At 39.6% G+C, this 25,372-nt stretch overlaps 1 protein-coding gene and 1 pseudogene across 1 annotated transcript; one reads left to right on the top strand and one right to left on the bottom strand.

Moving 5' to 3' along the window:
- Positions 1–10,048: 10,048 nt before the first annotated feature.
- Positions 10,049–11,487, bottom strand: LOC114505661 (melanoma-associated antigen B16-like). Its single transcript, XM_028523446.2, has one exon. The coding sequence runs from the start codon at positions 11,485–11,487 to the stop codon at positions 10,489–10,491; it is 999 nt and encodes a 332-aa protein (XP_028379247.1). The 3' UTR covers positions 10,049–10,488.
- Position 11,488: 1 nt separating this feature from the next.
- Positions 11,489–25,372, top strand: part of LOC114505660 — a 51,783-nt pseudogene continuing 37,899 nt past the window's right edge.

The raw sequence follows: 25,372 nt of genomic DNA, 5'->3' as shown, positions 1-25,372 counted from the left end.
TCTCTTTGCCTTATACCACGTTCCTTTTCTAATAGGATACACCTGTCCCCTGGCCCCAAATACAACCCTTTCAAAATTCTAACATTCTTCAATGCCCATCTCAAATGATACTTCCTTCCTTAGGCTTTTGCTTGAATACCTTGTCATCTTTTACTTAATAACACAGTAGTTTTCCTACTTATCATTGTTCTTTTCCTTAATTACACATTTCTTTAAAGCAGGGATCATGTCTTCATCATTTTAATTATTGTTTATAAGTGTATGGTGTTCTTTCTGATGTCTTTTATGGGATCTTTGAGGGTCTGATGTCAATGTTATTTTTAAAACACTCCTAATTCATGTTTTGACTCTTCTAGTTTGTCTTTTAACACTTAGGCTAAGATCTTGTGATTCATCTCAATATATTGTTTGTTGTGTCCACATTTCAGTGTCTTTGTCACTTAGTGACATTTTTATTTATTTTATTTTTATGTAAAAATGTTTATTGATTTGGGAGAGAGAGAGAGAGAGAGAAATGCTGATGTGAGACAGAAACATCTTTTGGTTGCCTCCCATACACACTATTAACAGTAATTGAACTTGCAACCTAGGCATGTGCCCTGACCAAAATCAAACCCTCACCCTTTGGTGTACAGGATAATGCTCCAACCAACTGTGCCACACCAACCAGGTCAGTAACATTTTTAAAGTAATGCAATGATTCCTGTACTATGTTTCAGTTCTTTTAATATATTTTAATTAATTTGCATATCCTCTAGTTTATATTTTTCTTCTTTGTAACTAGGCTACTGACCCAAATCCAATTCTGATGCTCATGTTCTTTGTCTCGATGTATGAGAGTTTTCCTACATACGCCCCTGGGAAAGGGAAGCCCTTTCATTATACTTTCTCACCACTGTGCTGATACAGGTATGGATGTGTTAGGGCCCAAAATACACATAAAGTTAAGCACTTAAGAGGGGTTTTAGCTATTTTTTCTCTAACTTCAAATTCACAAGTACCTATATGTAGCTTCTTCTAGGTGAAAATTTTAGAAGAGTGAAAGAAACATTTTTTTAGCTTTATCAAGGTATAATTCATATACAAAGAACTGCACATAGTTAATGTACACAATTTGATGAGGTTTATATATGCAACCCCTGTGATACTAAAACCATGATCCAGGTAATAGGCATATCTGACATCCAATGGATATAAAGTTTCAGTTATGCTAGATGAATAAATTCTAGAGGTCTTGTTACAGAACAAACAAGGCGGGGGGTGCCTGGGATGATATACTATTACTGAAAGAAACCTCCAGGTCCGTTATGTCCACTGTTTATAGGAAAGATGTTTCTTAATGCCAGAGATTCATGAAAAGGAAAGGAAATGTTTATTTAATGCTATACAAACTTCAAGTAGTGACCTAATGTCTTTATCAAAAATCCTAAAGTCCCTTAAAACACCCACAAACAGACACAGTCCTTCCTTCCTTCCCCCTTTGCCCAGTCCAGAGTACCGTATCTCAGGAAAGGAAATAGAAGTCCATGGCTCAGGCAGCCCCCGGTTCTTCCCAGTTAGTACTGTCTTGACTGGGAGACCTCCCTGGGTTCCTGGCACCCTCAGCTGTGTCACCAAGATCTCTGCTAAAGCCGAGTGGTAGTTCCCCCTTCTAAAGCTGCGGGGGTCTCCACTCTGGCAAAGGCACATGGTCCTTTCTCCCCAGCTCCAGCCGCGTGGTCCTCTCTCCCAGGGCCACGGCAGTCCCCACTCAGCCAAAACCGAGTGCTTCTCTCTCTTAATGGTTGTCGTGCCTGGGTTTAAATCTCCGTGCCAATTTTTTTCTGCAGCCCCATTTCCAACTCCTTCCACACTCAGTTACTCCTGCCAGTAATCTTACATTCTTCCAGCTTTACTGGACTGCCATTGTGGGTCTGGGCAGGTGCGGCCCATGTCATGGAGCCCATCTTCCCCAAGCTCCCACACAAGCGCTATAACTCGGGGGACCTGCCCCGCAGTCCTGTCTTGGGAGGGGGAGGTCCCTTTCCATGCCCCTGGTCTAGAGCATGGCCATAGCTATTTAGCATATCTAAGTGACCAGCCGAAGGCTATAGATATGTTAAATGACTATGCCATGGATTAGCTGCAAAGCTGTCTGTCTCTGTACAAAACAACCCTGCATATCCTTGCTCTGTATGCCCATTCCCCCAACTCACACCTGTGGGGGAAGGGGTGAAGACATCTTAAAATCTCCTGGACACCTTGAGTTCTGGACCCCATTTCAAATGCCCATTTGGGGTCCCCCCTCTTGGCTGCACCCTGTAACAGTCTGTCATACAACATGGTACCTATAATTAATAATATGGTATCATGCCATTGAAAATTTGTTAAGGGGGTAAATCTCAAGTTAAGTATTATTGTCACAGTAAAAAAGGGACATAATGAAAGACACATTTTCACTTAATCACCACTTGCAATGAAATGACTCTCATTTCCATTTGTGAAATGAATGGATTTCAGTAAATGGAAGATCAAAGTTTAGCACATTTGATGGTCCCATCCTTCAGGTCCACTTGAAATCCATTTCATGTACAAGAGGACTGGCACTGTAAGTGTAAATATGTGATCTGAATATGTTCAACTTTCCTTTAGGGAGTCTACACACACAGATGGATTTTGTTCAAATGAGGATATGGAAAGGGAAGTAATAATAGAGGTGCTCCTGACCTGCGCCCCCTAATTCCCATTAAAGGATTTTATATGCTGGAGCTGCTAACTACAGAGAAATATGCTTTTCAATTTACAGAAGAAATTGTGGCAATTACATTTCTATATAAATATACTCATGTTTACAGGTCTTCTCTCTGATGAGGAAATATCTTGTCAAGGTATATTGATTTCAAATTTTTAACCATTAGTTTCTTATTGACACATACAAAATATTTTCCTGCATAATTTTTAAATTGCTTATTCAAGACTTTCACTTTTACTCATTTTTTAAAAGATTTTATTTATTTATTTATTTTTAGAGAGAAGGGAAGGGAAAGAGAAAGAGCAGGAGAAAAACGTCAATGTGTGGCTGCCTCTTGCACGCCCCCACTGGGGACCTGGCCTACAACCCAGGCATGTGCTCTGACTGGGAATCAAACTGTTGACCCTTTGGTTCACAGGCTGGTACTCAATCTACTGAGCCACACCAGCCAGGGAAGTTTTTATAAAATCATTAACCAGCCCTGGCTGGCGTAGCTCAGTGGATTGAGTGCGGGCTGGGAACCAAAGTGTCCCAGGTTCGATTCCCAGCCAGGGTACATTCCTGGGTTGCAGGCCATAACCCCCAGCAACCGCACAGTGATGTTTCTCTCCCTCTCTCTCCCTCCCTTCCCTCTCTAAAAATAAATAAATAAAAATTTAAAAAAATGAACATTAGGAGAAAACTAGTAAAATTTGAAGAAGCCATGGAGTTTAAAAAAAAATCATTAACCAGATTTATAGATCCCTTCAACATGCTTTCTCAGAACACCATAGGCTGATATACTTATTCTGTATAAGTTTCTATATAAATTATACTTATTCTGTATAACAATTAATTTACCACATTAGTCTAATTCATGTTTATTCCTTTACCTTAGTTGTTTTGTGTATTCTTATTTATATTCTATGTGGGGGGAATAATTTTATAATTTTTTTTCAAAACTTGTAATAATTTATTGCAATAAGTGATTTGTAATTGTCATCTCCTTGAAAATTAAGTTTATAGCCTCTGTGACAGGGTAAGTGATGGTTACAAGATTTAAGTTACAAATTGGGAGAAACTACATTCTTGTCTCAAAAGGTAAAGAGTTTGGTTTATGAAAAGAAGTCAACCATCTTATTTTTTGCTGGCAAATATTAAGGTGTATTTCTTTTTATTATTTTTTCCATTTTAGTTAAAATAAAAGATGCAACATTTATTAATTTTTTTCAACAGCATTTCCTAGGATAATTCTTTAAATACAAAGCTGTTTAAGGGCCTTGGGTACTAACTGACCTAAGGCTGTATTTACATTGCTGAAGGTTTTTGACATCAAGATAATGCTTCACAAGTTTGAAGGTTGGCTTAAGCTTACGGTTTCCTGGAGAAGACTGGTAAAATAAAGAAATTAAGTATTACTACAGTTACTACAAATTCTCTATTGCTATTTACATAGTTGTATTTCTTTTTTTATTGGAGTTATTGGGGTGACATTTGCTAATAAAATTATATAGGTTTCAGGTATACAATTCTATAATACACCATCTGTGTATGGTATTGTGTGTTCACCACTCCAGAAATAAACTCACACCTTTGTACTCAATTAATATTTGACAAAGGAGTCAAAAACATACAATAGGGTAAAGATAGTCTTATTCAGTAAAATTTCAGGAGTGTCAAACTCATTTTCACTAGAGGCACGTCAGCCTCACAGTTGCCTTCAAAGGTCCGAGTATAATTTTAGGACTGTATAAATGTAACTACTCCTTAACTGTTAAGTAAGAGCTCGGTGCTGCCACCGGGTAGAACAAAGTGCTGGGCCTGATAAAACAAGGTGGAGGGCTGGATTTGGCTCTTGGGCCTTGTGTTTGCTACCTCTGCAATAAATGGTGTTCAGAAAATTGAACAGATACATGCAAAAAAAAAAAAAGAAAAAGAAAAAAAAAAAGAAACTAGATCACCTTTTTATACCGTACACAAGAATAAACTCAAAATGGATTAAAGACAAATGTTACACTCAAAACCATAAAAATTCTAGAAGAAAACATAGGCAGTAAAATCTCAGATGTTTCTTGTAGCAATATGTTTTCTGATATATCTCTTCAGGCAAGGGAAACAAAAGAAAAAAGAAACAAATGTGACTATATAAAACTAAAAAATTGTATTTCATTATATCATTTAATTTTTATCATTTAAAAAGTAATACTAATGCTGGATAATGTTTAAACTAAAATTAATAATGATGTTGAAAATCAAGGCATATTTAAATGAAAATATGCTTTCTTTCCTCATTTACCTATTTACTAGAAATAACTTTCAAACTTTAAGACTATAAAGGAGATTTTACAGATATCAGTTACAACAACCTATGACCTTAAACTCCATTAAAAAAATAAAACTTACTGGGAAATTGTCAGTTGAAATGTTTGGCACAGTTTGACCCTGTGAACCAACACCATGAAATGAGAGTGCCTAATGAAAGGATACAGCCAGTGTCATTTGCTATCGTGGCACCATTTCCTGAGCAGGCCTATAACCTTGTTAAACATGACTACCATTTTATTCTTCTGGGATTATGTCCCCAGGACTGGAATTACTGGAAAACAAGAACAGAACTAACTGCTCCTCACAGCTACAGGCAGAAGATAACATTGGAACAAACTGCAGCCTCATGTTACAATGTCCACACAGCCCAGGGGCCACACAACATCAACCCCCCACCCTTTTTTAATCCAAGTATAATCCAATAAAAGCTCAAAGCCCCTAGTCCCTCCATGCTGGTGTACCTTGCCATGCTATGGTCCTCTCCTTTCTTAAAGGGTGAATAAAAACTTTACACTTTCTTTTCTTTGTGAATTCTTTTACAGCCTGCATCACCAACCACTAATGCCAAAGTCATAGGTTGTCATTCTTAGCCACCTTTTCAACTTCTTAGCATTTAGGAAAAGAATCTTAAAGAGCAACTATTATAATTGAAAATGCATGTCTGTAGGTATGTGCCACTAATGGAAATATAAAATATTGTCTCTAGAAAAACATAGTGATTGTGTTATTCAGTGGTTTTCTGATATTATTTTTTCTAAAAGTTGAACTGTTGTATTTTTTATTTTTAAAGCAAAAATTACACACAAGCCCAGTAGTTAAAAGAAAAACATCATTACTTTTCTTTTATTTTTTAAAAAATTTATTTATCTATTTTTAGAGAGAATGGAAGGGAAGGAGAGAGAAACATCATTGTGTGGTTGCTTCTCATGTACCCCCTACTGGGGACCTGCCCCGCAACCCAGGCACGTGCCCTGACTGGGAATGGAACCTGCAACCCTTTGTTTCACAGCCTGTACTCAATCCACTGAGCTACACCAGCCAGGTAAAAACATCATTCTTGTAAAAGAAAAATAGAGACTCCATTTTTTCTCCTTCTCTTGAAAAGTTTTCCTTCTTCTCATCTACTCACTACTACTGCATGAAATACTAGTTTAGTGGAACAGATGTATTCAATGTCTTTGTGTCATTGGACATAATTAAACTTAGTTCTTTCCTTAAATTCTCAGGGCTGGTTATGGGAGTTCCAGGGTTATCAAATAATAATAGTTCACATTGAAACTACTATGATTTTCAAAATTTCCTTCCTGAACATGGCAATTAGCAACTTAAATCATGTTTCAGATAAGTATGAGAATTAAAATGATCTGATATCTTAATGAGCACTAGGAATAAACTAATTAATTAATTAAAAGAAAAAATTTCCCCACATTATAAGTGATATTAATAGGTGTTTGAGCAGCCTGTGATGTTCCCAGGCTGAAACACTGTCTTGAAGGTGGGAATGCTCACAATAAGATAGTTTATGATGTTCCCTGCGTTGGACTTTCATGTCCCCCTCACCCCTAGTCCATTAAAAAAGGAAGAGTACAATTTCTACTGGTTCTGAATCAAATCTGCAAATCTATGCACCTTAGCCTAACCCTGTCCTTCAGCTGGTAGACCAGTGGTTACAGTCAGAAGATACTCACTCTCTGGTGTGCCATAAATTCAGAAACCATGAGCAGCAGTCTGTGTTGGGGACACCACCTGGATTATTTTAGAAGACATGTCCACATCTAGCCCTTTATCTGAACATCAGCTGAAGAAATTAGTACTAGGGCATCCTCCTTCAAATTTTCTCCTTCTTGCATGCCATCTTTCACTGCTCATCGGTACTTCTGGCCTGTCTCAACAATCTGTCATCACTCATTGACATTCATATTAACATCCAGAGCTCAGTGCAGAGGACCTAGTGTACTTGGAGGAAAAAATACCCATTGCCAGCAGGAATCAAGACAGATCCAGCCCTGATACACTGGCAAAGGACTATAAGAATGGTCGAGACTTATAGCTTCCCCAGAATCAACCAGTAACATTACTGGAGGATACAAGAGAAACAGCTATACTTGGTCTATCAGTAGGTAGGGGAATTCTGTGGGATGGTGCACACTTCAAGTAAACCTCCTCACTCAGATAACCATACAATTTCTGTTACTGGTGATTCACTCAGAGACTTCCCAACTCAGTTCCTGTGAGTTGTCCTGGACGCTCCATTCAGATTCCCCACTTTCATTCCTTGTGGTCCTTTCCCCATTATACACTGAGCTCTGGATTCAGAACTTCAAGAACAGACTACCAGCCTGTTCTTGGTTCTTTGTACTTGAATTCACATGTAGTTTCTCTCGTGGACCCTGGGCACTGCTCTTTTCCCAAATCCTCATCCCTCACTAAGTGTAAGTCGCATTCCCTGTCTACTGGTCATTTTGATCAAATCCTTGCTTCTCAAATTAAGCACTTTGGATTTTTAAAATGATATATGTGTGAATGTTTATGTTATTCACCTGCATTAATTTGTTAAAATATGAATTGGAAGAAAGTTTGGGATAAATTTTTGGCAATACTTTTAAAAATTTACAATCTTCACACATTCTCCACTTTAACCCAATTTCTTCCTGGCTAGCATGATCAACAGTAGACTTCATTCCAGTAAATCATGTTAAAAGTATTTCAGTTCTGTAAGTCATAGCAACAAATGGGAAACAAATTTTGTGCCCAGCCTAAGGAGATGGTTAAATTAGTACAGCACATATATGCAATGGGAGCAGTTAGAGAAGTAAAGTATATCTATATGTTTTGTCATAGAAAGATCCTGCATTCATGTTAAATGGGAAAGATAGATGGCAGAATCTGTATATCACTACCCATTATGTTTTCAAATCATAATGTATTTTTCATAATACATCTATGTATGGGAAAGCCTAGACGTATCTATAAGATAATATACTAGATTGTTAATTGTGACAATCTCTGAGAATGTGGCTGAATTATGAAGGAATATTACACAAGTGGAATATGTGACCTGTTTATATTTCTCAAATTTTTGCACTAAGAATATATACAGTATCAGCTTTTTCCCTTCTATATTGTTTCTCAAGTACTTTGAGTTTATAATACTCAATATGCCAAAATTGCATATTCTGAGTAATATTCTAGACCTCCACACACAAAAGAGCTGGAATTAGACAAAAATTCTGGCCCCTGGGCAAAGTCAACTCTCTGGGGTTAAGGGTAGCAAGATTCTTGGTAAATGAAGCTCACAGACACTGTCCGAATTGCATCTAATTATCATTTTCACCTTGCTTATGTGTGCTTTTAGCACTTTGAGTGTGAGGTCCTTTTTTCTTTTAAGATTTCATTTATTTATTTTTAAAGGGAAGGGAAGAGAGAGAGGAAGAGAGGGAGAGAGACATCAATGTGTGGGAGCTCCTCACAGGCCTTCAACTGGGGACCTGACCCACAACCCAGGCATGTGCCCTGAGAATCCAACAGGTTGTGACCTTTTGGTTTGCAGGCCAGCTCTCAATCCACTGAGTCACACCAACCAGAGCCCTTTTTAATCCCAAGAGGCATAAAGGCATAGTGAGAAATGAATCAAGAGACAGAAGGTAGGCCTCAGGCTGGAGGAATGGAATAGAGTGAGCTCTAGAATTCACACCAAAAGTTTAACCTCGGCTCTGTCACATTACCGGACCTGTGAACTCGGGCACGTTCCCAGCCTTGTGACTCTTAGGCCCTTCATCTGAGGACTGAGTCTGATAACCCCTGCCATAATTTACTGTTGGAAAGAGTGCAATGTATGTAAAGCAGCTGGCACGGATCCTGGCATGGTTCCTGGCATACCTTAGGTCTTTTAATGAACGGCAGTTATTACTGCAATGATTCTGACCACTGACCCTACCACCTTCACCTAGGTGATTTAAAAAAAATCGAGTATGTCTCAGAGAACACTAAGTACTACAGGGTATGGGATATCAGATCCACCAAAATACTGCTTAGCAAGTAAACCACAGTAAATATACACACGGAGGTCGTGTTCTTTAATAATGGGTGAGGAAATTTCTTTTCCAGCTGATGGAACTTAAAATTCCTAGAATTTCTGATGACAACAAATATTTCGCCTTATTTTTCTGTTCTATTCAAATCACCCCTATCAATTTTACACTCATCAAAATGACAAGCATTTCTTAGACTATGCCAAATTACACTGAAAATAACATTTAAAATATCCTGAAATGGAGTTGTCTCTGGCTTTCCCAGAGGACAACAAATGCTAAAAAAGTGGTTTCTGGGTATCTCATATCAGAAAAGTATCACTATTGTCTCTCAAAAACTCCCTGGCGCATGAAAGACTGTTTGTAATGGCACAGAGACAAGACCACAGAACAACTTCTATTCCTGCCCCAGTGGAGATTTCTAACCATGACCCCAAAGTTAAATGTGAAGAAAATTTTCCTCTCCAGCCTTTCAAGTCTCAACTCTGCAACCCACCATCTGTAGGTCTGATCTTTGATCCCCAAACCAAGCCTCTTCTTTCCTTATATCTAACATTTAACTTAAAATTAACTCTCATTAAAGGAATCCCAGCTTTCCCAATTCCCCACTTTCCTTGTTCTAGGGCACTTATGCTTGAAAGTTTCATATAAGACACCTCCACTCACCTGTTATCTCCTTAGTTCACTTGCCCTGTAAACACCAGAAGATACCCCAATGTTATTATTATAGAATTGCTGGTTCAGCAAGTAAAAATTATCAGGACAGGTCCTAGGCCTTCTTTATCCGAGAAAGTCCAGTATTGTGGTGATTTCCAAACACCAAAAAATTTATTAAGGCATGGGGAATACAAGACACAGTGAGCACAGGATCTAATTCACTGAGATTTATTTCATGTACATACACAAAGAAGCAAATTCAAGCATTTATCAATTAATTTTATAAAACAAACATACAAGGTATATGAAAGAAAAAATTGATATTCTTTTACTTAAACCCAAATACCTTAAAACTGATTTCATTCACATGTCCAGTAAATGTCTATAGCAATGCAATGTTTTCCTATTCCAGGTGACAACATGAGATGTTTGGTCACACAATTTGTTTTAGGAATAAAAGCTCTTACTATGAAACCTCTTTAGAGCATTAAATGTGTGAGCAATACCACTCATAAACTCAGAGATTTTAAACCTAATTAAATCTATACTAAATAACTAATAATTTGAATAATACATATTACCAAACAAAAGAACAGATTTTCAAGTTACACATATCAAAGAGAAACACAGGCATATACTGTGTTCCTTTCAGAACCATCGCTGACCTAAATTCTATGAACATGAACTGCTTATTCAAACAATGCATGCAGAAACTATTGCTGACTTCCACAGACATGGGAGTAGCTGTCAGGCTTGGCCTTAAAACTAGCAATGGCCAGGATTATCAATAGCTGTGGTGGCAGTTTTGGCCCGACATCTCTCTTGTTCTTCCTCTAATGCCTCTTCATACAGAGATGTGAAAGAACTTGGGTCAGACCCGTGAACCTTGGCCAAATACTTTAGGACTTCCATCTTGGTGGTTTCAGCATGTGCTCTCGGGCCCCACAGGTATTCACGTTGTGCAGGATAACTGTTGGCCATCAGATGGTAAATTAGGTAATTCTCCTCCACAAAATGTTTGGTGATGAGATTCCTGGGATCTCCAAAGATGTAATGCTTCTTCCCAGGATATAACTTTATCACACTCAGAATTTTCCAGATTTCCTCTTCAGTGGCACGGTTGCCATTCATGAAGATGGCCCCCAGAAGAAGTATCAAAATGCCGGTCTTGGGCACGCCCTTTACACCATGCAGCATCCCATCATAGGTGAGGCCCAATTTGATGACGATGGCGTAGTGGTGCTGGATGGGATCCACTTCCTTCACTTCAAGGCCAAAGATTATCTCCATGCGCTCAGAGGCTTTCACTAAGATATCAGTGAAGTGGTCTTGGTACAGTTTGTTGACAATCTTCAACATTTCTGCCTTGGTTGCTGGTTCTTTCTTTTCATACTTGAAGAGCAGAAAATCCACCAACCAAGCCGCCCTTTCATCTAGAGCATCTATGGGCGCATTCCTGGGGTCTGAATCTGCCTCTAAGGTGCCATCCCCCTCCTCATGGCTACTGGACCCCTCACCAGACTGGCTTGATAGTATGGCCATGGTGACCATTGAGGAGGAGCAGAAACTGTGAGTTCTCTCAGGAGTACTGGGGATACCAGCAGCAGGAGCCTTCTTCAAACTGCCAGGCATGGGAGGGTGGGAGGAGAGATCGGCCTTCTCCACAGCCTCTGGTGCCTTTGCAGCCTCCAGGCCTTGGGTCTCACTGCGGCTCTGAAGGGGTTGGTTGGGTGAGCCCTGTGGATTCTTCTGATTAAAAGCCATGATGTTTGTAGGTGTCAGTAATCAGGAGTGTGAACAGGAAGGCAATGGGGAATCACTGTCTAAGGGAAAGAAGAAAGATGTGAGTGGCCTCAACCGCTAAGCTCAATGGTGGTGGCTCTAATAATAAAAGTCACCTGAGATGGACCTCTCTAGAAAGCAAGACTACATATGACCTCCTGGTTGCTCTGTCCTCCTAGGGCAAGAAGGGGAAATGCTTAATTCTCCTCAAGGTGCAGCCAGCCAAGCCAAGCTGAGAATTCTCAGGGATGACAGTAGACAGGTTAGGCAGGTGTGGCTGTGCCTGGTAGAACCATTTGCGTTCTGAAGAGGGTGGTCCCTTCAGTGCCCACTCAGGTTCATTACCAAGGCATTCATAAGGCCTGTGTCATCTCCCCATGCTAAATTAAGCTGTCTCCCCAGGATCAAGTCACACCTCCTTTCAGTCATTTCTCTGTCTCCCTATGGAAACCTGCACTGGCTATACACTCTATCCACTGTTGATCTCAGTCTAGCTGCTTCAGTTCAAAACTGCCATCTTCCTAGACCCCAGTATATGAGGTGAGGTATTAAGACCAATAGTCATCCAAACAAACAAACAAAACAAAAACAGACTCACTGATACAGGGAATATAGTGATGGTTGCCAGAGGGGAGGAAGATTGGGGAACAAGGGGGAAAATTGAAGGGATTGAGAAATACAGCTTGGTAGGTATAAAATTGTCAAGAAAATGTAAAGTATAGTATAAGGAATGTAGTCAGTAGTATTGTGATAACTATGTAGGGTGCCAGGTGGGTACTGGAAATATCAGGGGGGACACTTTGCAAAATGCAATATATGATTGTGCAAGCACTGTGCAGTATATCTGAAACTAATACAAAATAATACTGAAGGTAAACTGTAATTGAAATAAATAAAATAAATAAGTAAAAAAGAAGGACACTGGAGGATTGAGCGAGAAATGAGAGCAATGTAATGATGGAAACAGAGATTATAATGGTGCTGCCACAGCCAGGGGATACCAGTAGCCTTTGGAAGCTGGAGGTGACAAGGAACAGATTCTCTCCTGGAGCCTCCAGAAAGAAGCTGCCGTGCAGATATGTTGATTTGAGCCCAAGACTCATATTGGACTTCTGTTTTGTAAGCCACTAAGTTTGTGTTAATTTTTTACAGCAGCAATAGGAAACTAATAACTGGGCATACTTTCTTAATATTATTAAAAAATACTTTCAGAAAACTAAAACATCTTGACTGTTATTCAGATATAAAAGTAAACATAAGCTAGAGATTTTTTAACTTATGAGAAAAAACAGGCAATCTTTTCACTGGTTCAAAAACGGGAGTCATGTAGCACAAATGCATTTGAAATAAGCAATGTTAAAATGAAGACTCAAATGGAGCCCCTAATTTATTTTTTCACTGATGGAGTAAAGAAAGTCATTTCAGCTTCTGTCAGATAGGACAGAATCTGTACGTCTGACTCTTTCCATTCAGGGTGTTGGTGATGATGAAAAATGTGCCAGAGTGCTCAGGCCTGAGCTGGTTTGTAGGGAGACCTTACTGAAGGATGTGATCCTGATGAAGCTGGTCCCCAGAGCCAACCTCACAGTAGCCAAGAATTTCACTGGAGGATGCTAGTGAGCTGGGGCTGGTCCACAGCAAGTGGCCCATTAAATGGCAAAGAAACTTCCCAGAGAATGAGTACCCAGGGCCTCCCACATGCTGATCTGGCAGCTGCACATTCACCCAAATATAAGTAACCAAAGAGGAGTGAAAATGGTGAGGAAAATGATTAAGCTTGGGGACACTATGTACTGTTCTGCAACTTGTGTTTCTCACTTAACAATATACTGTGGGCATCTGTCACTGGCTATAGATTCTCTATCTCTTAGTAGGTGCAAGGTACTCCACTGTACATGTGTCCTATAATTTAATTTACCATTTGCTTACTGATGGACAATTATGTTGTCTCAAAGTTTTCACTACAACCAAAAACTGCAATGTCATATGTAAATTATACTTCAATGAAAGAGTTGCAATATGCATTCTTTTATTTTAACAACAATGGATATACATAGAGAAAATTCTGGAAGGATATACACCAAAATATTTACTCTGGTGGTCTTTGGAGGAAGGGGGTTTTGGGGAATGTTCTCTTCTGTCTATGTTATTCATAGTTGTATGGCTTAAAGTGCTTCTTACCAGCATGTATTTTTCTTTATAATCAGGAAATAAAAAAAATATTTTGATATTGAAAACCTGTATTGCTTAGTTAAAATTATAAACTGCAAAAAAAACAACAAAAACCCTGCTAGCCACCATTGTCTGAAACCCCCCAAGGATGACTACAGAGGCAACATAGATATCATAGGGGCCCATGTTTACTCAAGTGGATGGTCAGCTCTTTGCTCATACAAGGTCTACACCTTGAAACTTGATAGTATATGAGACTCTTCCCCTCTGCTAACCTGATACCACTCACATTATACAGTTTCATCCCTGTGACTACTGAGTATGAATTAATGGGTTGTCATATCGACAGTTCCCTCAAGTGTGACAGCAGGACAGGGCTCTGTTGAGAACATTATGTTCCAGAGTGAGTGTCCCCATGACCCCCTTTAGGGTCCTTCCCATGACTAATTATAGGTACTGAGATCAGACATCACTTCCATAGAATAATCATCTTCACCCATAGTTCAAGGAGCAGGCAGTTAAGGTGATATCTCTGCTACTCAGCTCTCCCCAGGGCCTCCCAGGGATGACAGCAGGGCTCAGCAGAATTATTTGGGCTCCTGACTTATGGGACAAGTGTTTACTTAGCCCTCTCTCAAGGTATTTACTCTGGCTACTGCTCAGACCTCAGCCCCCAGCTACGGGCATATAAAGCCACCCCAGAAAAAAGGTCTATTTTCATAGAGACAACTGAGAAGAAAGTCGTGAGATGGTGCTGCCTTGGGCTCATCGCCTAGAAGCCTGGAGGGTCCTGAGACTCCTCCTCTTGTCCTGAGTTTGCCCATCACAGTAATGCTTCACTTCTCAGTGAACACCATGGGACAGTGATGGGTTGTCTCATGAGACTATCATGGCTTGGGATCTCCCAAGGGTTCCTTGGGACCCTGGGAAAACCCTTTTAGGTGGAGAGTGTGCCCTTCAGATATAACTCAATGGCACCTGCCAGGGTGTAGGGCTCTTTCTGACAAATAATCTATTCAGGTCAAATTCTTCACTTTCTGGGACTCAGAATAGCAAGTGAGGCGTGGCCTCTGGCTGCCATCCCTTTCCTGGGTCATTTAGAACTGACAGCAGGGAAAAGGTCTCTGCAGCGTGCCCTGTGCCATCGGTTGGTTGGTCCCACAGCCCTCACATGTGCTCTTTAAATTGATACAGGGTGATGTGTGCCCTGCTGTGCTCTATTGCTTTAGCCCCCACCTTCCCATCGAGGCCCCATCTCTCTGAGACCCCAAAGTAGAAGTGAGGGGACACCTCATGCACAGGACTACCAGGGCTGAAAAAAGTGGCTACACACTACACCACAGCCTTCACCCTGCCCAGGGGTTCGTGGAACCCTAAGAATTCCTCACAGTCCCCCCAACCATGACTCTTGCAGGGCCTGAGACCCCCTTTTTTCTGGAGATGACACGCTAACCTCAGCCTAAGGCCTCACATCCCTCAGAATCTCTAGGCTGAAATCAGTCAGCAATACCTCCACGAACCCCTACTAGGGCAGAGGAAGGGGCCCAGTCTCACAGAGGCCACCACTAGTACAAGAGGGTCATCCCCTAACTCTGTGTCCTCACTCAAGGGCCTTTTCATGACAACTGGTGGTCCAAGATTATTACCAATCCCATCAACCCCCAAAGGCCATCCTTTCTCGGCACCATACTCCCACAACAACTGCCCCATGCCCACACCCGTCCAATGACAAACCCTCAAAAAACCACCCCACCCCACCCCACCCCCACTCTGCACCCACAGAAAGGCAGTCCGCGCCGCTACTTGATAAGAAGGAAATCTGGGGTACGTCATCTCAGAGCCCTGAAAGGGTCTTCTCAAGGAGGGGTTTGGGGCTCGTATCTCATGGGGCTTCCTCTCTTCTGTGGTGGGTGCTGCCCTTAGTCCTTCTTTAAAGTCTTACCTGACACCTGGTGAGCTCTGGGGTCCTTCCCTCAGGGGTGGAGAATACGTCGCGCCTCGAAGCGAAGATGGCTCAACTGCCACAGACTTGAAGAGGAAGTCAGGGGGCGGGACATCCGGTTATCTCTGCCTGGGGCTTCTGGGTTCAACTGCAGAGGCGGACTTTGCCCCCACACTTCCCCACTTTCAGGTCAGTTTCGTAGTGGAGGAGGTGGTTGCTGGTCCTGGCTCATGGTCCTCACTCTGCCGCCTCTCATGCCCTGGAAATCATCCCTCTGGGAGCCAACATCCTTCCCTTCCTGCTAAGGTCCTCAGGTCCCTGAGTACCCTGATGAGAACCTATGGGGGTGCCTTAGACTAGAGCCCTGCCAAGGCTTTTAGGGCTGAGTCAGGCGGTGGCACATCTCTGTGCGACCCCTCTTGGTTTTCTGGTGGTGTTCTCCTCTGTCTTCACTCATGGGGCTTCTTTTTGGCTCCTTTCTCATGACTTAGGCTTCCTGGGAGATGCAACATCTCAGCCGACTGTGAATGAGTTTACTTTTATTTCGTGGAAGACTTGCAGAGCTTGGAATAAGTTGTGTCCCATTCTTAATGTCAAATGGTGAAGTCAGAGCACAAGGTGGGCAGTGCCCAGGACAGCTGGTGGGCTGTTGAAGAAAAGTCATGAGATCTATTCCTTCTCTTCAACAGCCAGACTTAGTCTCATGTAAATGCTTTTTTTAAAGTTTACTTTTTACAGGGAGGGACTGAGGTGAATATTTTGGAAGCTGCTGATTTTTTTTAGGTTATTCAACATTGGAATATGCAGAAATCATTCAGATGATGAACATTATCTCTCTTTGCTTTTTATACATCTTTTTTTTGTGGTTATATTTTTACATTATTTTATTGTATTTTCCCAATACCATTTATCACCCTATACCTTCTTCCACCTCCATAGCTCCACCCTGCAATCACCATGCTGTTTCAGTGTCCATAAGTTCTTTCTTTTTTTTTTCTTTTGCTGGAACCCTTCAGCCCTCAACCTACCAGGGCGGTCATCCTGCTCTCTATGAGGCTGCCTCTATTTTCCCTGTTAGTGCAGTATGTTCATTAAATTCCACTTACAAGTGAAATCATGTGATACTTGTCTCTCTCTGACTGACTTATTTCACTTAGCATAATGTTATCCAGGTGCATTCATACTGTCACAAAAGATAAAATTTTTCTTCTTTTTTATGGCCAACTAGTATTCCATTGTGTAAATGTACCATAGCTGTTTTTGTGGATTATACTTCTCTTTTATTTTGCTGCTCCTAACATTAGTCTGGCTATGTGTTCCTGTCTGGCTTTGAACAGTGGAATATGTTTGACTCAAATATTTTCTTTTGGTCTCTTCATCTATGAGGTCTGCATCAAGAAGACTTAGCTTGTGAAGCTGTGTGGGGTAATTTAATATCTTTTTGTGTGATTGGCAAAATCTTATCTAAGAAGTTGATTAGTTTTTGCCTGATTATTGGGTGCAACTGGTTTCTGTACCTGATCTGATATTGGAGTTTTGGACTCAACTTTTACTTTGTAATCTTTGATTCCAATTTTCTATTTCTAATAGTCTGTCTTCGAGATTTATATTTTGCTTTAAAAAAAGCATTCCACTTGGGTGTTCAAATTTAAATATATGATATTTATAATCAATCATTTTCATTGACTTTTTAGTCATATACTATAATACACAAAACAATACAATGACACTCAGCAAAGCAATCATTAATAGGCATAGGTAGACACCTGGCCAGATTAGTATTTTTTGGTCAATATATTTGGTCTTTGGCAAAATCACTCTAGAGGTGATATTTTATATTCCATTAAGAGGTATGTAATGTCTGTGTGTTATCATATTTGGTGATCTTGGCGCTCTGGTGATGAGCATTTTCAATCTTCATTAAGGGTTATAGAATGCTAATTCTCGCATTCTGTCATTTCTTTTTAATTTATTACCTGAAATTCTTCTATAGGTGGATATCTTTTCTTATCTTCCACTTATCTTGTAGTATTGTTGTAATCTGTTTCTAGCGTTCTCTTTTAATAGTTAAATCTCTTCTGCACCTATATTTTATACAATATTATTTAACTAAGATAATTTGTTTCTTTTGTCATTGACAATACTTATAAATTATCAGTGATATAGATCTTACATAACAGAGAAACAGCATAAAAAATCTTCACATATTTTACTAACTAGAGAGCCAGGAGCATTGGTCACTGAGACCATTGATCAATCTGGAGTGTAAAGAGTGAAAGAGTCTGGGGACATCTATCATGTTACCAATAGGACTTGAGAGCCTATGAACAAGGGAGAAGAGGAAATGGCAGCTTCCCCCTACCATGTTCCACAGGTACTTTCTCTTCTTGTGCTTTCCCTTTGAGACAAGGTCGGCATGTTCAGGGCTACCTGGTCTCAGGCTGTGCCTTCACTTTGAAAAAGTGGGAACTGGGTACTGTTGCTGGATTAGGAGAGTGCTATCTGAGCCAATGATTTGTTCATTTCACCTCCCACTACATCATCCCCTATGCTGGCTGGGCATCTCCAGAGTTTTAACCTGGACTGTACTATTCCAAAGAGTCATCAGGAAATATTGTGTTGATTGCGCACACACTGAGAACCAAGAGGACACATTGACTTAAATGCATTTCCTTGCCAGCTTGTCCAGATGTGCTGGGAAGAGAGTCTTACCTATTCTTCCACCAGGATGGGTATTCCTTTTGGGAGTGAAGAAATTGGGGAAGTGTCTTCCTCATTTTTTGACCAAGTTATAGTGTCCTGCTTCTTTTGGAATTTAGTTTAGAGACTCTCCAATAGAGGCCCCTGATGAGTGTTTGGAGTATTTAATCGCAAAGGGACAGTTCTCTCTACTTGCAGAGAGAGCAGGAATCCAGAACTCTGAGCTATTACACTGTGGGAAGCCAGCTTTTAGTGAATCTAGAAGGAGATAAATTATCACCAGTCTTAGGAAGATGTGTTCTGGAAGTATGTAAATGAGGGCCTTTCATGATCTAAGTGGCATTTTGGGATCCTAGTTTGAAAGACATTAGGCTGACAACCATTGCTTAAATGTCAAAGGGGACTTCACAGAATAAGTTTCCAGAGTCATGAGCTGAGAGAGAACTTGAACAAGATGGACACCATCTTGGTCATTTTGTTGGCTATGGATAATTACTAGTCCAGAACAAGGTACACACCCAACTCTGGCCCAAGTACACATACTTCATTCCATTTACCCTTGCACTGGATGGTCAGGGAACAATTGCTTAACTAGTACATGAAACTATTTCTACTTGTCTTGAGGTAATCATTTTAGGTTTCAAATATGAAATATAGGAATGAATAAAGAGAACAAAGAAGAGTTGATTCCTGAGGAAATATACACATGGTTTTTCTATTGCTGTGTAACAAATCACCAAAAACCTTACCAGTTAAAAATAAACATACAAATTTCTCATAGTATTTTCTGTGTCCGGAGTCCAAGCAGAGCTCAACAGCATCCTCTGTTTCAGGGTAATTTCCACTGTAAATTAAGGTGTTTAGAGCTCTGTTAGAATCTGAGGACTTATCTGCAGAAAAATCCACTGCCAATCTCAATCAGTTTGGTGGCAGTATTCATTTTTTCTTGCCTGTGGAACTGAAAGCTTAATTCTCCCTCCCCTCCCACACACACTTTTTGCAAAATCAGTTTGAATTGTTCTTAAACATAAGCTGCAATTTCAGGCTCAGTGGCCTTCCCCACTGGAAATTCTTAACAAAGCAGATTTCTCCTTCAGTGCCAACAGAAGAGTGAGAGCATGGCTTCTAGCAAAATGGAGTCATATGCAGTATCTGTAATCAAATGAATGATGTCCCATCTTTTCTGACGCATAAAATAGAATGTAATGTAATCATGGTGTGACATACCATCAATTTTGCAACATTTGATAGGTCTGAAACAAGTCACAGGCCTTGCTCACACTCAATAGGAGGAGTAGATAGAGAAGCGAACATCAAAACTTCAGGATCATGGTGTCTACATTGGACTCTGTCTACCATAGTTTTTGTTCCAATGATTCAGGTCTCTTCTTCATCCAAAATACATTCATCTTCTCCCAAGATCCCCTAAAATCTTAATCCACTGTACTACCTATTTAAGGTCTAAACCTCATCATTTAAATATGATTCATGTACAGTTGAGGCTTTTAGAGAGTACATAGTGAACTATACCAACTGGGGCACAATACTTCTCTATTTGTGGACCTCTGAAATAAAAGAAACAAATTATATGGACCCAGATATAATAGTGGGACAGGCATAGGACAACAATGATAGGCATTGCCATTGAATAACAGGAAAAATGAAAGGTACAAAACAATCCCTGGGCCACATCATTGTGAAATCCTATTGGGCAAATATGAATTCCTTGATTACATTTCTAATGCTTTCAAAGGGTTTGCTAAAGGCCAGTCCCTGGGTTCCCAGTTCCTCCATTGGAGTTATCTTTCCCTTATCATGGAAGGTAATGTGTTTATAACTGAATATGCCAAACAATCATTTTGCAAATTGTCATCAAATGCATTCAAAAGGCCCAAAACATCTACCTTACTTCCTTTAGTTAAACATTCCTCTCTAGTTTATCAAAGATTCAAAAGTAAATGTGAAGACCGATTTTGCATTCCAGGCTTTAGTCTCTCAACTGTGAGAGAGATCTGGCCTCTCTTTGAACACTCCATCACCTTTGATTCCCTATCTCCATAGTTGAATTTAAACTTTATTCTCACTGAAGAACATACAGTTTCCTGATTGCACAAAAGGCCATGCCTTGGAACATTTATTGATGGCTGTTCACACTTGGACTCATGCCTCTTTAGTCCTTTTATATGTTCCTTCAGTTAACCATGCTATCTCACTCGCTTCTAACTTGTAGACACAAAAACCTGAGCATTTCAAATAATAGCATACTGTCTTCCAAAGAGCAGATGCTTAATATTTGGAAATGAATGAGTAAATGAGCTTGCTTGTTATCTAATTTATTAAGAATTAATTTCCTGTACATCCTTTATAGCTAAGCGTATATAAGTATATATGCTTTCTTTTACAAAATAACACAGTAAAATATTAAGAAATCTTGGATTGAGCGCGGGCTGCAAACCAAAGCATCGCAGGTTCGATTCCCAGTCAGGGCACATGCCTGGGTTGCAGGCCACAGCCCCCAGCAACCGCACACTGATGTTTCTCTCTCTCTCTCTTTCTCTCTCCTTTCCCTCTTTAAAAATAAATAAATAAAATCCAAAAAAAAAAACTTCTAAAAAAAATCCAAGACTTGACCATCTTTGAATTTATTTATATCCATTTCTCGAGCCAAATAATTTTACTACTGAGATTTTTCAAATTAAAAAAAATGGCTTGAAATACCACATTGTTTTGTTCTGGGCTGCAAACAATGTTTTACGAGGTAGCAAAACTCCTACTCTCAAATTTGATAAAAAGTATATACAATGAGTAAGCAAAATCATTCATGAACATACAGTCTAAAGTTGTCTAAACCTTCATTAAGAGAAACAGTGATCAAAAAACAATGAAAAAGAAAGAAGAAAGGAAGATATGGTAAGAGGGAGAAAGGAAGGAAGTAGAAGGTTAGGGAGGGAGAGAGGGAAGACTAAAGGAAAAAAAGGAGGAAGGTCATGCAGGTTCTGTGGTTCCAAAACGGCTTGCAGTCAGATTCATTGGCACGTTCACGTCAAGATAAAGCATGACCAGCCCTTAGAACTTGTCTATGATAAGAGAGCAGCCCAGGCCTTTTGCCAGTCTTGGTCTTAAAGAGAAAAATACCACTGCTCTGGCTGGTGTGGCTCAGTTGGTTGGAGTGTAGTTCTGTAAACCAAAAGGTCACGTGTTTGATTCCTGGTAAGGGCACATGCCTAGGTTGTGGGCTTGCTCCCTAGTCTGGGCACATATGATAAGTAACTGCGTGTTTCTCTCTCACATTGTTGTTTCTCTTCCTTTCTCTCTCCCTCCCTACCCCTCTCTCTAAAAACCAATGAACATGTCCTCAGGTGAGGATTTAGGAAAAAAAAAAGAAAAGAAAAAAATAGAAAATACCACCAAGGACCAAGAGGATAGTAACAGGATTCCGCTGTTGATCTAAAAATACCACTCTCATGAAGGGAAAAACATTGCAACTATTGATTGTTCATTGCCACCTACACGGCTATAGGAAGGAAAAAAGGGAGAGAAACTTAGAGAAATCTAAGATACAGTGATCTTACTTAAAAGGGACTGTTATGAACTAGAAAAGGCTTGGTATACTTTTGATTGGCAACTTTACTGTTTGTTCTAGCTATATAGCAGAAAGAAGTTTAAGCCAATTGTAATAAAATTAAGCCATAAATTAAGCCATAAATTATTTCACAATTAATTTTTGATGTTCAGATATAAATCCAATTGTATATTCATAACACTCTCATGTCTACATAGTGTTTTATTAATTATTTGATCTCTTTGTTAAAAGTTTCCACAAACAACATCTCTGACACTTAATATAGCAAATCATTTTTGTTTATTATCAGGTTCAAATTATACACACACACACATATGGTCAAGTATGCATTTATAGAGTAACTTATATAAATAAAATATTTACTATCAAGAGGATGAGGAAGGAGCTGGCACCCTAGTGCCAATTGTTTGTTTTATAAAATATTATTGGAAGGTAGCCATGATCATCTGTGTAAGCATAGTCTATGGCTGCTTTTGCACTATAACAAGAGTTGACTAGTTACAACACAGACCATATGAGCTCCAAATACCAAAATATTTACTATCTGTCTGATTGTAGATTAAATATTTTGAGCCCTGGCATGAGGACTCCATCATTGCAGATATTTGACTTTTTTTTTTACTTTATTGCAATGCCAACAATCTCTCTAGAGCCTCTATTTGCTGTAACTTTCTATCAGATATATGTTAAGATAGTTTCAGAAGTACACTGAGTATCTGAATTATTATATAAAGATTTAGGTGGATGACAGAAATCAGGTAACTTGAAACCACAGAGATGAGACAAGCTACAAAAAGAAGAGTCATGGCCCTGGCTGGTATAGCTCAGTGGACTGAGCATGGGCCTGGCAACCAAAGGGTTGCTGGTTCGATTCCCAGTCAGGGCACATGCCTGGGTTGTGGGCCAGGTCCCCAGTGGGGGGTGTGTAAGAGACAACCACACATTACTGTTTCTCCCCCTCTCTTTCTCCTTCCCTTTCTCTCTCTCCTAAAATAAATAAAATCTTTTTTTTTAAAGGAGAGTCATGTTATCTCATTTTCCTAAATGTCCTGGAATAATGGTGTTTTTCTGTGCGTCTCTGCTAAGACACATTCTACTATTATTGAACACAATAAGCAGTAGAACACTAATATCCACTAATACCCTAGCCATTGCTTAAATTACCCACTTGGGTGCAGAGAGGAAAATTAAAAAAATAACCCAGTGATTAAAGTTTGACCAAGAAAAAAAATACCTCAGTGAGCATGTGCATTTTTAGAAAACAAGTAACATTTTTAGCCTATCTTACTTGCCAAGTCTTCTAAAAAAGAGGCAATAGAGTCTTTAAGGCTGCAATTTCAATGATTTTTAAAAAATAAAATAACAAAGATGGCAGCGTAGGGAGACATGGCTTGCCTCGTTGCACAACCACATCAAAATTACAACTAAAATATAAAACAACCATCACTCAGAGCCATCAGAAATCAAGTGGAATGGAAGTCTGACAGCTATGGAATTAAAGAATCCACATCCAACCAGACTGGGAAGAGGGGTGTAGGTGTGGAATGGGCTGCTGGTCCCTCACCCTGGTAGGGTGGGTAAAAATTTGGGAGGAATATTTTGGGAGCAAAGAGTCCCAGCCCTGCCCCAGATTCCCCAGCCCTGGGTTCCAGTGCCAAGAAGATAAGTCCCCACAGCTTCTGGCTGCAAAAACCAGGAGGGATTGAGTCAATGGAGGAAACTGCTTGAGCCTCAAGCAGTTCCTCTGAAAGAACCCACACACAGACCCACCTATTTTTTAAATCAACACAGCTTTCCATAGAGCAGGCTACATGGAATCATAGACTCATACTAGGTTATTAAAACACTCTGATTTCATATTTTCTTCCTTAGTTTTTCTTATTCTGACATTTGGGTGAAGAAAATCTAACAATCAAGTAACAATCCAATAAATAATTAAAAATAATTTGAAAATTAAAAATGGAATAACTAAAAACCAAGAAAGAAAATATCAGAATATAATGTTTGAGGCCAAAGAGAACCCCCAGTTTCCACATTTGTTGTTTACTACCATTCATATCATTTTTTAAAAAATTTGTGAGGTAACATTAGCTAATAACATTATGTAAATTTCATTTATACAACATTACAATTCAATATCTGCATACTCTATTGTGTGTTTACTACCCTTAGTCTAGTTTCTTTCTCTTACCATATATTTGACCCCCCATACTCAACTAACCCTTCCCCAATTCATTCCTTTCTTTCTGATATGCAGTAATGCAATCTCATATAGGGACTCTGGTAGCATAATTTGAGTTTATGATATATGCACTTGTGATGTCTCAGCCAAATTAACTTCAAGATTCAAAATTTGCACAAAACAACTCGAGCCTAATGATTTTTGAAATGCAGCGCTCTTTACATGAATCCAAACTAGAAATAGATGAAGCAGCTGATAGTCCATAGTCATTTCTCTCAGTTCAGAAATGAGGCATGATCAGAAATAGTTAAAGCCTATTCTCTATGCACTGCCATTAGTTGATTGTAGATGCGTCAGCGACTCAGTTGTGTGTATCAGTTCAGATACATATAATCAGTGAAATCAAGAGAAGAAATAAAATCCACCGAGTTTTCTTTTCCTAATGGTTAAAAGTTATTTCAAACTCTTAAATGTAGAAAAACAAACCCTGAAGTTTTATTTTTAAAAAACTCCCTTAAATGTCTTCACTTATGTAGTATATCATGTATTTTCAAAACTTCATTTAATTACCCTGGCTGGCATAGCTCAGTGGAATGAGCACGGGCTGCGAACCAAAGTGTCGCAGGTTCGATTCCCAGTCAGAGTATATGCCTGGGTTGCAGGCCATGACCCCCAGCAACCGCACATTGATGTTTCCCTCTCTCTCTATCTCCTTCCCTTCCCTCTCTAAAAAAATAAATAAATAAAAATCTTTAAAAAATAAAACTTCATTCAATTAACACTTTGCAATGAACTGGTTTTTCATTTGAGAAAGATGCCAACTAGATGAATCAAATAAAAGAAGACAGGAGTGATTCAAGGATGAAAGGCTCAGGAAAAAATCACAAAGGTTAGAGCAACATATTGAAAAGATTGAAGGAGGCTGGACTCAACAGCTGAAATCTTTGGAGACTTGTTATAACTTTGAAGAAGATACTCAGAATGAAATCAAACACCAGTGCTCAACTGGTCCACAAAAGATCTGAACTGATTACTTACATGTTTGATTTCTTTTTTTTTTAAGATTTTTAAAAATTTATTTATAGAGAGAAGGGGAGGGGCGAGAGAGACAGAGAAACATAGATGTGTGAGGGAAACATCGCTATGTTGCCTCTTGCACGCTCCCATCTAGGGATCTAGCCCACAAGCCAGGCATATGTCCTGACTGGGAATCGAACTAGTGACCTTTCAGTTTGCGGGATGATGCCAAACCCACTGAGCCACACAAATCAGAGATGATTTTGTGTGT

This window comes from Phyllostomus discolor, chromosome X (genome assembly GCF_004126475.2).
Source record: "Phyllostomus discolor isolate MPI-MPIP mPhyDis1 chromosome X, mPhyDis1.pri.v3, whole genome shotgun sequence".
NCBI lineage: Eukaryota > Metazoa > Chordata > Mammalia > Chiroptera > Phyllostomidae > Phyllostomus > Phyllostomus discolor.
This window is presented reverse-complemented; position numbering and strand designations above follow the sequence as displayed.

What these genes read in the sequence shown, in the direction of transcription:
- LOC114505661 (XM_028523446.2), bottom strand. Translation starts at nt 11,487, where the DNA reads ATGGCTTTTAATCAGAAGAATCCACAGGGCTCACCCAACCAACCCCTT.